At 43.6% G+C, this 14,158-nt stretch overlaps 1 protein-coding gene across 3 annotated transcripts in view; it reads right to left on the minus strand.

Annotated features, from left to right (window-relative positions):
* The window catches only part of EML6 (echinoderm microtubule associated protein like 6), a 278,316-nt gene that overhangs the window by 25,846 nt on the left and 238,312 nt on the right, over nt 1-14,158 (minus strand). For 2 of the 3 annotated variants that reach the window (XM_010841676.1, XM_010841677.1), the window contains 2 exons: nt 8,101-8,302; nt 7,880-8,006 (listed from right to left, as the gene is read on the minus strand). In XM_010841676.1, coding sequence (XP_010839978.1) covers nt 7,880-8,006; nt 8,101-8,302 — 329 coding nt within the window. Of the gene's footprint in view, nt 1-7,864; nt 8,007-8,100; nt 8,303-14,158 lie in introns of all 3 variants that reach the window. The other variant, XM_010841678.1, reaches the window with a different exon arrangement.

Raw genomic sequence — 14,158 nt, forward strand, 5'->3', positions numbered from 1 at the left:
TGACAAAGAACAGATTTGTAAGCCGTTTGAGAACAGATTAATTTACTTAAATAAGCAGAGGAGCAGGTTAAATAAATGTGCCCATTTGTCTACTCATTGAGGAAATATTTGCTCACTATGTACCATGTGCAAGGCATGGAGTGAGGCACATGTGGCCACCGTGACAGACACAGGGCTGACCCCTGAGAAACTGAGAGTCAGACAGACAACACTTACAAGACAGTGGAACTTTTAACAATCTTGACACCATGGACTCATATATTAAGGAACTATGCATCAAAGGCAGCTATTAATTTGGGAAGCAAAAAAACACAAAAACAAAACAAACCAACCCCCCTTAACATTTCTTTATATAGCCATGATGTACACTTCTCTTCATAGGATTTTCTTCTTCAGTTCATAAATCTGTTCAAATTGATTCAGAAATGATGTTAAGACAGTAGAAGTAGATAAGCTTTAGGGCCTTTCTCATTCAGCTGTGAGCACAGTTTAAGAAAAAGTTTGGAGAACGCTAGTGCCAGAGTAGAATTTTGAGGTCATTTGGTGCTAAGACTTGTCAGTTCCAAGAGGAGGGGACCACCATTCAGAGAAGGCTCAGAATCTGCTTCTAATCTTGGTTTATAAAAGCTTCTTGGTTTCCTAAGGAACATATGGCCTAGATTGGGAGTGAATATGCACCAGAGGGACTAAAAGATTAATGTAAGAGTATTCGCAGATTCCTCCTTTATAATCCCCTGCTAAGAATAGCTCTGGCACTGCCACCTCAGTGTTTCCTCATGCTGAGTAGCTGAGACGGATGGGCGGCGAGGTTGCCCGGTGGGGGAACGCAGTCTGTGGAGTGGAAAATACTCTTTTCCCTGCCCTTCACTCTGGGTGATCGGGAGAAGGATTCCACCCAGCATACAATGCCCTCCCCCTGACCCAGTACTGTCTAGGGGTGCTCACACCATCCTCTCCAGAGTGAGGTTCTAGAGGGAGAGGGAGGACAAAGACCACCCTTCAGGATCCTGATCTGTCTGTAGGTCCACAAGTGGGGGTTACTGAAAGCTAATGAGATGCTGGCAGCCAAATGTGGGTGAATATTGCAATGGGCCAGTGGTGCCCAGGGATGAGTCCCTCCCTGTCCATGGGAACTGTTGGAGGCGCTACTCATTCAACCACATGAAGGGAAGCTTGTAGCATATGTGCCTGAGCACGGAAATTGCCTGACCCTCTAGATCCCTCCTAAACACTCTCTGTCACACTCTCCCTGCCAAAGGGGACAACGATCCTCAATGCCACAGAGATGGAGCTTAGGAGTAAGGGTCTCTCCACCTAATGCTGGTGTTCGCAATTGCCTAAAGGCATAATCCTTTAACCTGAGGGCTGGAAGGGACCAGGGGTACCAACTGCTTAGAGACAGATTATGAACTAACTTTGTGGACAGAGCCCCAGAAGCTGCAAGCCTCAGTGCTCGTTAATAAAGGACCCTGAAAAAATACAGACTGCTGATTCAGGTGCATTGAGAAAACAATCCCTAAGCTAACTATTACATCCACTTAGAAAAATAAAAGTTAGTAAATACTTTAATGCCAATTTCCATAAAAATAATTCAATTTGTATTTATTTTTTCTTTCATCATAAATTTGGGGTTTTGTGTGAATGCAGGTTCCAACTGAATATATTAAATAAGAACCTCCATTATTACTATTCCCCATGCAGATGGTTAATTTAAGCAGTGAAGTGAGGAAAAGGTGGGGACATGGCCCCACTGAGTACCACTGGGAAGACTAATGTGTGGTCGGCGTATTTGGATTTTAATAAAAGACGGTACCCCACACATCTGGAGATACTGTTAGAGCCTATCTAGAAAGTAACAAAATGCCTTTTGTGATTCACCTCTGTGGTGATCACCCAGTTACCATGGGATGCAAAACAGGTTGCATGATAATTTTGATCTGTACTAAAGACTGGATATTGATACCAAACAATTCTATAGTTTTAAGTTTCTAATTTCTTGATTTTGTCTTAATGTGAAAATAAAAATCTCTGGAGATGGGCCAACGATGTTGAAATGTTATTGATTTTAAAAAGCTGTAATTCTCATCTCTAATGAGTCGATTCTTGTGGTACTCCTAGACAGTGATGTAAAAACTATGGCTCATCAAAACTGTTCCACTTAAATTAGGTAAAGTTTTAAGTGTCTCTAATAATTCTTGATATTGATTTGGATGTATTTATTGTATTTATTGACTTCTTTGTTATAATATTAGGCAATAAATACCTGTACATATCCAGAAGCATTTATAAAGGGCAGTAATTGCTGTTCAATATTAAAGTGGCCTGAATTTCTCTTTAGTGATAATGATACTAGTTTCCATAAGAAAAATATTCAAGGAGAATGGGCGGGTATTTTCCGTGCGTCCTTCCGTATCTCCCATCTACCCTTCTGTTTTGCTCTCTGCCCTCCATGGCTGCCTGCCATAGATTGCATCAAGGCACGGCCTTGCCCTTCAGGCACAGACTGCATTCAGCTAAAGAGAGGCAGCAGGAGGCCAGCAGGCGAGGAGAGAACGCAGCTGAGGCATCCATTCCCTCAACACCTGCTTTCAGGGACTCAGATTAATTACCTTCAACCCTCCTCTCAGGTCTCCTGGAAGGTGGCCTGCTCCTATAGCCACCTTCTCCATACCTGGCAACAGCTTCCTGCCCTTGCCCTTCCAGTCGTCATTACTGCCGAGGTGCCACACCACCTTCTTAAATGCTGCCCACATCGTTGTCCTTTCACTAAGCTCTCCCCGAATGACTTCCTTTTCAGAGTCTCTTGCTGAGGCCACAGATGACACAGGGAGTTCAGACCAAGTGTGAAAGATTTAGGTTATTTTTGTCACTGCCTACCAATCTTATGAAATTCTATCTAAGATACCAGAAGTCCTATATTTTTATGGTCTTTGAAGCCAACTTCAGGGAGCTTGAGCCAAGAATCAAAACCAGAAAAGAAAGATTTCTGATGTTTTAGACAAGACTATCCAACATATAACACATCAAAGACAGGGGAAAAAAAAAACTTCTATTAAAAGAAAGCAGAAAAAGACTTACATTTAAAATATCAATATAACTTCATGACTTTAAAAAGAGTCAGTTTTTTTCATTTTAGGTCTACAATAATTTAAGCAATATCCAGTCATTTGGGGGAACAAATTGATGTGCCTTCAATAGAGACCAGAGTCCCCGCTTGGGACAGGAAAACCAAAGATGAGTACGCATTCTGAGTGCTAGATGAGACTTCTAGACTTCCCTCAGTCATGTGCCACATGTGACTGCTGAGTGGAAGGCTGACCCAACAGCTTACCAAGACTGGGGGCTGGCTAGACAGGTGTGGCGGGGCCAAGGAGGCCACGCACCTAGTGCACCAGAGCAAAGCTGAAGTAAGGGGCCAGGATGCTCGGGGAACACCTGGAAGGGACTATGTATCAATAGGGGTAGCCTAGTATTTCTTTTGAAAGCATTTACCATTTCTCTCAGCTTTCCCACCCCTCAAAAGGCTGAATCTGAAGATCATATGGCTTTTGAAAAATAGGAACTCACAAGGTTATAGAATTATACTGAAACACATAATCCAAAGCCTCCCAGCTATTTAATCTACGACTATCATAAATTTTAGGAATTAGGAATTCAGTTGCTTAAAAACTGATGGATGCATAATGTGCAGCTGCCTTCAAGGCACTGTTCTCAACATGACAGATGCTGCACTCATCTCACAGGTTCTAAGGTGGAAAGGGATGTAAACTGAATGTAGAACTGCCTGAAACACTGATAGGAGGCAAGAGAAGTCCCTTGCCCTGAGTGAGTGTTCTGAGCCTAGGTCTCTTGTGATCCTTGAGTATTTATCTCCTGTTAGTCTTACTGGTGCACGTTTTGGCACAGGTGTTAGAACAGGCACAGGAGGGTATTTGCAGGTACACACAGGAGGGAATGGTGAAGGGAAGGTCAAGGCCACTCCTGCCTCTTGAGTCAGCAGGGCTTGAAGTAGTCAAAGGGAGTGGTGTCAGGGCTGACAGTCCTGAATATCCCCAGGGAGAACCTGGGTGCCGCCTGGTCCCCTGGGCCCGACATCCGAGGCCCAGAGCATTTGCCTCTCTCTCATGCCAGGTGCTGGAGTCCATGGAGCCCATTTTGTACCCCAGATGAGCTGTCTGCCTGATACTGTGAGGAGCTCCCCCAACCCCACGTGCCCGGTGCTACCCCCCTTCCCTGTCTCATCCTGCTTTCTCACAAATTCTCTGAATGCCTGTCTTGCCTGGCACCTCTTTCTTCTGCAGTTCAGAAACTGTCTACAGTCCTGTCTCTGAGATTCAAGCTCCCCTAAATTACTGACCAGGATTGGGGGGACTGCTGTTCTCAGTTCTGATTAAGAACTAATTTGTCCGCATGAAGGCTGCTAATTCAGACACTACTTACTGCTCCTTCTCCCTTGGCCCCTTCCTGGTGTGGGCCTGCTTAACTCCCAGCATGCTGTGCAGCTGAAACCCTAGAGTGGTTACAGCCCCCTCTGGGAACTGATGCTTTAAGTTATCAAAGATGCTGCTATCTATAGAAAAGGCTTGACTACGCCGCTGGACCCTCTTTATACCTTAAAATTGTATTCTTCACTACATGTTTTCTTCATCACATCCTGCTATGAATCATTTGTTTTTGAAGGTGAAAGTGAAAGTTACTTAGTCGTGTCTGACTCTTTGTGACCTCATAGACTATATGGTCCATGCAATTCTCCAGGCTGGAATACTGGAGTGGGTAGCCATTCCCTTCTCCAGTGGATCTTCTGGACCTAAGAATCGAACCAGATCTCCTGCATTGCAGGTGGATTCTTTACCAGCTGAGCTACTAGGGAAGCCCATTTGTTTTTATACGTCAGTAAAGTACTAAAATGGGCTTCCCTGGTGGCTCAAACGGTAAAGAATCTGCCTGCAATACGGAAGACCTGGGTTCAATCCCTGGGTTGGGAAGATCCTCCAGAGTAGGGCATGGCAACCCACTCCAGTATTCTGGCCTGAGAATCCCACAGACAGAGGAGCCTGGCGGGCTGCAATCCAGCGGGTCGCAAAGAGTCGGATACGACTGAGTGACTAAGCACAGAACAGCATTAAGTACTAAACTGCCTACCCCTGTATCTCACAACACCATGAAGCATTTTTTATTGTTGGTATTAAAAAAAAATTAATTCTATGTATGCTAATCTACGACAATCTTGTGTGATAAAGAAAGTAAGTCAGCTTCAAAATTCTGGATTTTAAGACTCAAAATTTTTAGGGTCCTCTCTACCTTTACCCAGAGAAGGCAATGGCAACCCACTCCAGTTCTCTTGCCTAGAGAATCCCATGGATGGAGGAGCCTGGTAGGCTACAGTCCATGGGGTCGCTAAGAGTCAGACATGACTGAGCAACTTCACTTTCACTTTTCACTTTCGTGCATTGGAGAAAGAAATGGCAACCCACTCCAGTAATCTTGCCTGGAGAATCCCAGGGACAAAGGAGCCTAGTGGGCCGCCATCTATGGGGTCACACAGAGTCGGACACAACTGATGCGACTTAGCAGCAGCAGCAGCTACCTTTACCTTTCTTGCCATGCTTAGTTACTCAGTTGTGTCCAACTCTTTGCCACCCTTTGGACTGTAGCCTGCCAGACTCCTCTTTCCATGGGATTTCTCAGGCGAGAATATTGGAGTGGGCTGCCGTTTCCTTCTCCAGGGGATCTTCCCGACCCAGGGATCGAACCTGCATCTCCTGTGTCTCCTGCACTGCAGGTGGATTCTTTACCCACTGAGCCAACTTTCTTACGGCTCCTAAACTGGGCAGGTATGAGATTTTTATAGACCTGCCGAAAGAGACAGCAAGACCAAAAGAGGTTCAGGTGAACCTCACTATAGGTTAGAAACTAGCTATAGTGTTTGGATTTAGGAATGTGATTAGATTTCTATGTCTTAGTGGCCAGTCCAAATCTCAGCATGATGAATCACTAGGTTGTAGCAATCAGCCAGAAGCAACCTTGAAATAATAGCCAAGTCAACTCATTTTATAATGTTATATGTGAAATTGGAGAAGTTGGGTAATGCTTATTTTTTTTTAAGCATGCATAATTTAGGCCAAATGTTTTTTAGAGTGGATTATTTAGATGTCAGGGGAAGGGCTTCCCTGGTGGCTCAGATGGTAAAGAATCTGTCTGAAGTGCAGGAGACCAGGGTTCAACCCTGGGTTGGGAAGATTCCCTGGAGGAGGGCATGGCAACCCATTCCAGTATTCTTGCCTGGAGAATCCCCAGGGCAAGGAGCCTGGTGGGCTATAGTCCATGGGGTTGCAAAGAACTGGACATGACTGAGGGACTAAGCACAGCACATGTAGGTGGGAGGCTTATTCATGTACTATGTGCTTATGAACTTTAAAATTTTTTCTTTATTCTTAGAATTAGGTCCTTTAAAAACATTTCCTCTTTGTGGCCGCTAAAAAACCATGTTGCAAGCAAAATAAATGATAATTTACAGATTATTGCAGAAAAATCTCTAAAATTTTTAATCAAAAGAGAACTCTGACCCCCCTAGTAACATTTAACAAAGATGCTAGGGAAGAATTAGGAATTTTTTGCATCAGTTCAATCTTCTTGCCTGTAGCACACCCACCATTTATCAGGCTTATTTTAACATCTGGCACTGGACTGAAGCAGGAGGGGAAATGCTATTTTATTTCTTTGTATTTAAATTTCCACCTAATAGTAAAAGGTAATAGAACAGGTTTATTAAATATCTATTACTATTCAGAAAGCCATGAAAGTGAAAGTGTTATTTGCTCAGTTGTGCCCAACTTTTTGTGATCCCATGGACTGCAGCCCACCAGGGTCCTCTGTCCATGGGATTTTCCAGGCAAGGATACTGGAGTGATTTGCCATTTCCTTCTCCAGGGGATCTTCCCGACTCAGGGATCAAGCCCAGGTCTCCTGCAATGCAGGCAGAGTCTCTACTGACTGAGCTACCAGGGAAGCCATAATAAATGCAAAACAATTTGAATCCTATTAATAATACATCATGGAACCAGGGTTCTTGTGAACACTGAACCTATGTCAATGGAAAGAGCCCACATAGAATTCTTAAACATCTTTGAGATCCATGAAATTCTGTTTACATGCTAGAGTTTTTATTCACTCTTTATCCTCCTTTATATGAATATGGCAGATTAAATAATTGTAGTAATTATGAACTTTTTAAAAAAAGAAATGCTAAAGTGTTTTACCAAGACTTACAATAGCACATCAGAAAGGCCCAAAATAAAAACAGAAACTCTCATTCTACACAGAGGATCCATAGCAACGAAATCACTTTGGCTAGGCCTAGAATGATCAAACAAGCCTGAACAAATCTGGGCGGGTGAAGACACTGTAAGAGAAGGCACACCAAGTAGAAGTGTGTAGTGCAGAGACTCTGGCAGAATGGAAGATTATTTTTAAGAGCCCACAAGTATTCCTCCAGGACTTTAGAAGCCTGCTTTCCCTTCTACCTCCCAGGTCAGCATGCTCCCCGCCATGAGCCATCACATTCACATTCAAGATAGGTTTGGGCTGTCCTGACAACCTCTCTAGGCAAAGGGAAGCCTGGTAGTCTCATCAAATCTCATGTCTCATCAATTCATTTTCCATAAACAACTTCTGCAAACTGTAACCCACCCTCCCCTCATATTGAAGGCTGTGGGAAACTTCCCTCAGCTCAAGCCTGTGTACAGGTGAAGACTGTGCATACACATAAATAAAGACGGGCTTAAGTAGCAACTTTGGGGGCAAAGAAAACACACTCTGGTTTCAATGAGTTTCTTTTCATCAGGCATCACAAGTGCAAGCAGACCTGGAGACAGCATACCTTTCCTCCACCGAAACTTCTTTCATTTGCTGGTGCGGTTTGGTGCCTTCCATTTCCCTGATGCTCACAGCATAGATCTTGGTGGTATAATCAATAGCCTTTTCTCTAGCGACGTCACTGTCATAGCCTCAAACGACAGAAAGACACGGGAGGAGAGTTGGTTTGCGATGGTGCAGGAGCGGGTGGAGGAAGGCAGGGTAGGCACGCGGCACTGAGCTCACCTCCATCCTCCTCCGCATCGGTGTCCGACTCCTCACTGTCCACCAACTTGCTCTCCTGGGTCCCCACAAACTCCCGCGTCCAGATCATCAGGGCCGTGTCAGCGCCGCCCACGGTGAGCAGCACTGAGTCGTTGTGCAGCCATCTCACGTTGGTGACGTGGGCGCTGTGCCCCACATACTTCTTAAATCTCGCGTGCTGGCCCTGCGATGTCAGAAAACAGCGATGACCCCACTTGGACTCGGAGTCTCATTATTCTAGTTTCTGGACTATTTCATCCATGTTATTGTCTAGAGAGGCTTCTACAGGATACAAAGGAAACAGTTCACATGAGGAGTAATTTCCCTACATTTTTCCAGAGTGTAAACTCCATGAGGGCAGGGACTAGCTCTCTTTCTTCCCTAAAACATTTCCTGCCTCACTGTAAGTTCTCAACAAATAGTCTGTGAGGAAATGAATGAAATGTAAACTATAGAACCTATTTCTGGACACCTGACAAAGTAGCCTAAGAAAGGATAAAGAGCTTGTTTCTGCCTCTCTTAGTTGTCAGACGTCTGTTCTCCACAGGTATCTAGTGTAAACCCCTGATGGTGAGTCTGGCTGACATTTGAGATCAAGTGTCTCCCGGGTCATCCCCCTCAGCGCCTTTTTTACCACAGTCCAGGTTGTGACAGACAAGCAAGGGCCTTCTTATGATCCTGGGGCAGCAAGGAAGATTTAAAAGCAAAGCAACAGTTTCTGTCATGGACACTGGAGACAATTTCTAACACTAGAAACACTCAAGTAAATTGATGTTAAAACAAAGTGAGCTCAAAGAGAAAGGAAAAAACAAAACTCCCAAAAATAAAGAACACAAACTGAAAAAATACAATAAACAGGTTGACAAGTCACCTTAAAAAAACACACACACACACACACATAAAACCAAAGTTAGCTCCTTTTAAACAAATATAACCCCCCAAAAACGTTCCACAACTAAACAACCTTCAGGTTATATCTGAAAAAGTAAAATAAAATTAAATCCATATATATTGAACTTATTACAGTAGGTCAAACTTTTAAAAAGCCAAACATAACCAAATAAATAGAACCCAATTTATTAGTCTCTATTGAAAGCTCTTCAGAGTGGCAACCAAGCCACACCACCCTGAGAGTGAGGTAGGGAAGGCTGAGAGTGCGGTGAGAGCAGCTGTTCACGTCCGGGGAGTCCTGACAAGCAGTGAGAAGCCCAGGCTGGCACCAGAGACCAGCTTCCATTTTCAGGGCATGAGCCACAGCCTGGCAAAAATAGCTTCCGTGGGAGCACCGAGAGAGGGAGAGACTTTCCATCCTCTCAGCTACTCGCAGGGAATACCTTATGCGACGTGGGAAGCCGCATGAACTTTCTGAGGTCACGCAAGGGGCATCGGTGTCTCAGATGAAAACTTTATTCAGTCATCGACAAGAGGCTTCCAGAGAGTTTTGGACGGGCGTGTTGGGAAACCTGAAACCAGCACAGACGCATGGCAGGAAGACACGGGCAGGGCAGGACAGTACGTGACTTTGAGATACTCATGGTCAAGGTCTCTGTGTATTTGGCTGACCCCTACCTGGCAGCTGAGTGGAACTGCCCACCCCTCAGCAGAGTACAGAGTCTAGACATACTAGGAAGCAAGCAGGCAGGCAGCATTTCTGGGAAGCCCTCCAGAGCCACTATTTGCTAGAGAAGAGGCAGAGCAAAGGAAGGGTTTCTAAGGAACCCACTGCGTGACCGTGTGAAATCCAGAAGGCATGGGAACAGAGAGGACAGTCAGAGTGGGACAGCCACGTGTCCTGCTGGTCTTCCTGCTGGAAGCGGGAAGCGACCCATTTTGATCCACTACAAATGCAAGTTGGTCTCTTGAGGAGCGGAGAAAGTGAAAGAGCTTGAGAAATCCCTCTCTCTACTCCTGCATCTAGATAGAGGAATTCAAAAGGAAAGATAATGGAAAAAAAAAAACACTCTAAAATGATCAGAATTAGGCTGCAGGGGAAAAGAAAGTGACACAGAGCAGAAAGAGAAAAAGGAAAAAGTTCTAAGTCACTGAAGTTGTTTAACAAAGCTGAGATTATTCCAGTAGAGATGATTCAAGGTTCTCAGAATAGGAAACCAGGTCCCTGCTCCACAGAACAATGGGAATTCACAGTTACTAAAAGGTTCCAGGAAGCCAGCTGCTCCCCCAGGAGCAAGGTGTTTGGCGGTTCCCTGAGGGCCTATGGGTGGAGCCTCCTGGAGGCCTGGCACAGCTGGGTCAGATGAGCTGTCCTTTTGGGTCATCATGCCAAACTATGCACTTTTGTAACACCCATCAGGACTCAAAACCACAATCTTCCTCTTCCAGTGAGTCATGAAAGAACAGAGAATCTGAAATGTGTCTCCAGAGTGCTTGTTGCTAACTGCTTTTAAGAGGAAATTCGTAAAAATCTGATGAAAGCTATGTACCCTTTCCCCATATTTACAACATTTTACATATAGTTTCTCTGTCTGTAAAATTCTACATACAAGATTCCTCTTCGATGAATCTTTCTCTAGAGTCTTTGACATTATGAGAAGGACACTTAACAACTTGGGGGTGGATTTTTTTAAAAAGTAAACATTTACATTTAAAAAATGTAAGCAATGTGGTGGTATTTTAGCCTCTCTGATAGAGGGAAGGGGAAGAGCTTGGAAAGGAAGGGAGGTTATGGGAAGCAAATGGACGGTGCTACAGGACAGCATCAGATTTCCTGGGACGTGGTTTAAGGTACTGGACAAATGGGTGGGCTCTGACAAAGCAGAGTCTATTTTATGGACTCTACTTTGGAAACAAATGTGGAAACAATATGATTGTCAGGGGCCTAGTGCCCACATCAAGATTTTAAATTGTCAAAGTGCCTATGTAAGACATGGATAGAAAAAATGCCTAGAAGAGAGACCTAGTAACTCAAAGGAAAGGAGAACAAGGAAAAGGGTTAAGAAGAAGACATGACATTAGAGTCTAACAAGTGGAACTTGAATTTTGGACAGAGAGCTGTGTGATGATAATATGGTCTTGTAGGCATCACCAAGACTTGATGACGTAGTACTCAGTGCGAGAACACTGCAACAGCATGGTGTCTTAGTTTGGTAGTTCAGTTCAGTTCAGTCGCTTGTCATGTCTGACTCTTTGCAACTCCATGAACCACAGCACGCCAGGCCTCCCTGTCCGTCACCAACTCCTGGAGTTTACTCAAACCCATGTCCATTGAGTCGGTGATGCCGTCCAGCCATCTCATCCTCTGTCTTCCCCTTCTCCTCCTGCCCTCAATCTTTCCGAGCATCAGAGTCTCTTCAAATGAGTCAGCTCTTCGCATCAGGTGGCCAAAGTATTGAAGTTTCAGCTTCAACATCATTCCTTCCAATGAACATCCATGACTGATCTCCTTTAGGATGGACTGGTTGGATCTCCTTGCTGTCCAAGGGACTCTCAAGAGTCTTCTCCAACACCACAGTTCAAAAGCATCAATTCTTTGGTGCTCAGCTTTCTTTATAGTCCAACTCTCACATCCATACATGACCATTGGAAAAACCATAGCCTTGACTAGACGGACCTTTGTTGGCAAAGTAATGTCTCTGCTTTTTAATATGCTATCTAGGTTGGTCATAATTTTCCTTCCAAGGAATAAGTGTCTTTTAATTTCATGGCTCAGTCACCATCTGCAGTGATTTTGGAGTCCAGAAAAATAAAGTCAGCCACTGTTTCCCCATCTATTTGCCATGAAGTGATGGGACTGGATGCCTTGATCTTAGTTTGGTAGGGTTGCCATAAAAAATGCCACATGTTGGGTGGCTTACACAGCAGAATTTTATTCCACACAGTTCTGCAGGCAGGGAAGTTTAAGACCAACGTGCCGGTCAATTTGACTCCTGGTGTGGGCTCTCACCCCGGCTGTGGACCCCTTATATGAGCATGGAGAAACTTTCTATCTAGCCTTTCCTCCTCAGCGTGTGTGCGCATGGGGAGAGTGAGTGAGCTCATTGGTATCTCTTCTTATAAGGACACTAATCTTATTGGATCAGAGACTCATGTTTATGACCTCACTTAACCTTATTTATTTCTGTAAATGCCCTCTCTACATATCCAGTCATATTGGATGTTAGGGATTTAACATAGGAAGTTTAGTGGGGACAAAAACATTCAGTCCATAACAGACTGTGTGTGTGTGTGGCCAACACACCCAGAGCATTGGAGGAGTGTGACTATACATCTAGAAATGTTCTCCAGCTTGGGTCCATGAAATTCGGAAGGAAAGAGTACCAGGAAAATCAGATGAAAAAAAAGGAGAGAAGTGATACTATCAAAGTGGTTTATATTTGACTGGTTTTCAAATGCTTTTAAATTATGAAACTTCTTCTTCAATCAAATCTTACACAGTAGAACTCAAGAATAAAAAGGTAAATAATTCCATTTAAAATAGTGGACAAAAGATTTATACAAACACTTCACAAATGGCCAATTAGCAAACAAAAAATGCTCAGCATGATTGATCACCAGGGAAACGTAAGTTACAAACACAGTAAGATCACACTATCTACTCCTCAAGACAGCTAACCTTTATAAGTCTGACAACGTCAAATTGGCAACTAGAAACCTGACATTTTTGGTGAGAACATAAAATGATACAACCGTTTTGGAAAAAGATCTGGCAGTTTCTTATACCTGTGGCAGATTCATTTTGATATTTGGCAAAACTAATACAATTATGTAAAGTTTAAAAAAAAAAAAGATAAACACATTTCCCCCAATAACACAGAAATTTCACTCCCACACATTTACTTAAAAGAAAGGAAAAAAAATATGTCCACATAGATTTGTCCAAAAATGTTCACTGCAACTTCATTATAACCAAACACAGGAGAAGCATGTGTCTACTGATGGCTGGGTGGATAAACAAACTTTGCTATATCCGCACAGTGGAATTCTCCTCAGCTATAAAAAGGAAAGGACAGGATTATTGAGAGTTGGACATGACTTAGCAACTAAAACAACAACAACATTGTTACACACAACATGAAGAAATCTCAGAAACATTACCTGAGGGAAAGAAGCCAGAAATAAACGGTTCCTAATTGATCATTTGATTTATACGAAGTTCTGAAACAGGGAAAGCTAATCTATGGTAACAAAAACAAAAACAACATTGGAATCGTTTTTTCATCTGAGAGTGGAGCGGGGGTGGAGAGTGCCCCAGAAGTTAGCATGGGGGGACTTCCTGGGATAATGATACTCTTCTATATTTTGATAGGTGTCTGGATTACAAGATGCTTGCTCCTTGGAAGAAAAGTTATGGCCAACCTAGACAGCATATTGAAAAGCAGAGACATTACTTTGCCAACAAAGGTCCATCTAGTCAAAGCTATGGTTTTTCCAGTAGTCATGTATGGATGTGAGAGTTGGACTATAAAGAAAGCTGAGAGCCGAAGAATTGATGCTTTTGAACTGTGGTGTTGGAGAAGACTCTTGAGAGTCCCTTGGACTGCAAGGAGATCCAACCAGTCCATTCTGAAGGAGATCAGCCCTGAATATTCATTGGAAGGACTGATGTTGCAGCTGAAACTCCAATACTTTGGCCACCTGATGCGAAGAACTGACTCATTTGAAAAGACCCTGATGCTGGGAAAGACTTAAGGTGGGAGGAGAAGGGGACGACAGAGGATGAGATGGTTGGATGGCATCACCGACTCAATGGACATGAGTTTGAGTAAACTCCGGGAGTTGGTGATGGACAGGGAGGCCAGGCGTGCTGCAGTCCGTGGGGTCACAAAGAGTAGGACACGACTGAGCGAATGAACTGACTGACTGACTTGGATAATTCAGGTGTAAGTGTTTGTCAAAGTTCATCAAAAGGAACCTTAAAATTGGTGCATCTCAACTATACATAAAATTTACTTAAAAAAAAAAATGAACTCTAGGTAATGACATGTAAATTGAAACAATTAGGGGTAAGTATCCTGATGTCAACAATTTACTTCAAATCACAAAATCTAAGTGGTGGGTTTCTAGGAGTTCACTCTATTATTCT

The sequence above is a fragment of the Bison bison genome, unplaced genomic scaffold (assembly GCF_000754665.1).
Source record: "Bison bison bison isolate TAMUID 2011002044 unplaced genomic scaffold, Bison_UMD1.0 scf7180017864166, whole genome shotgun sequence".
NCBI lineage: Eukaryota > Metazoa > Chordata > Mammalia > Artiodactyla > Bovidae > Bison > Bison bison.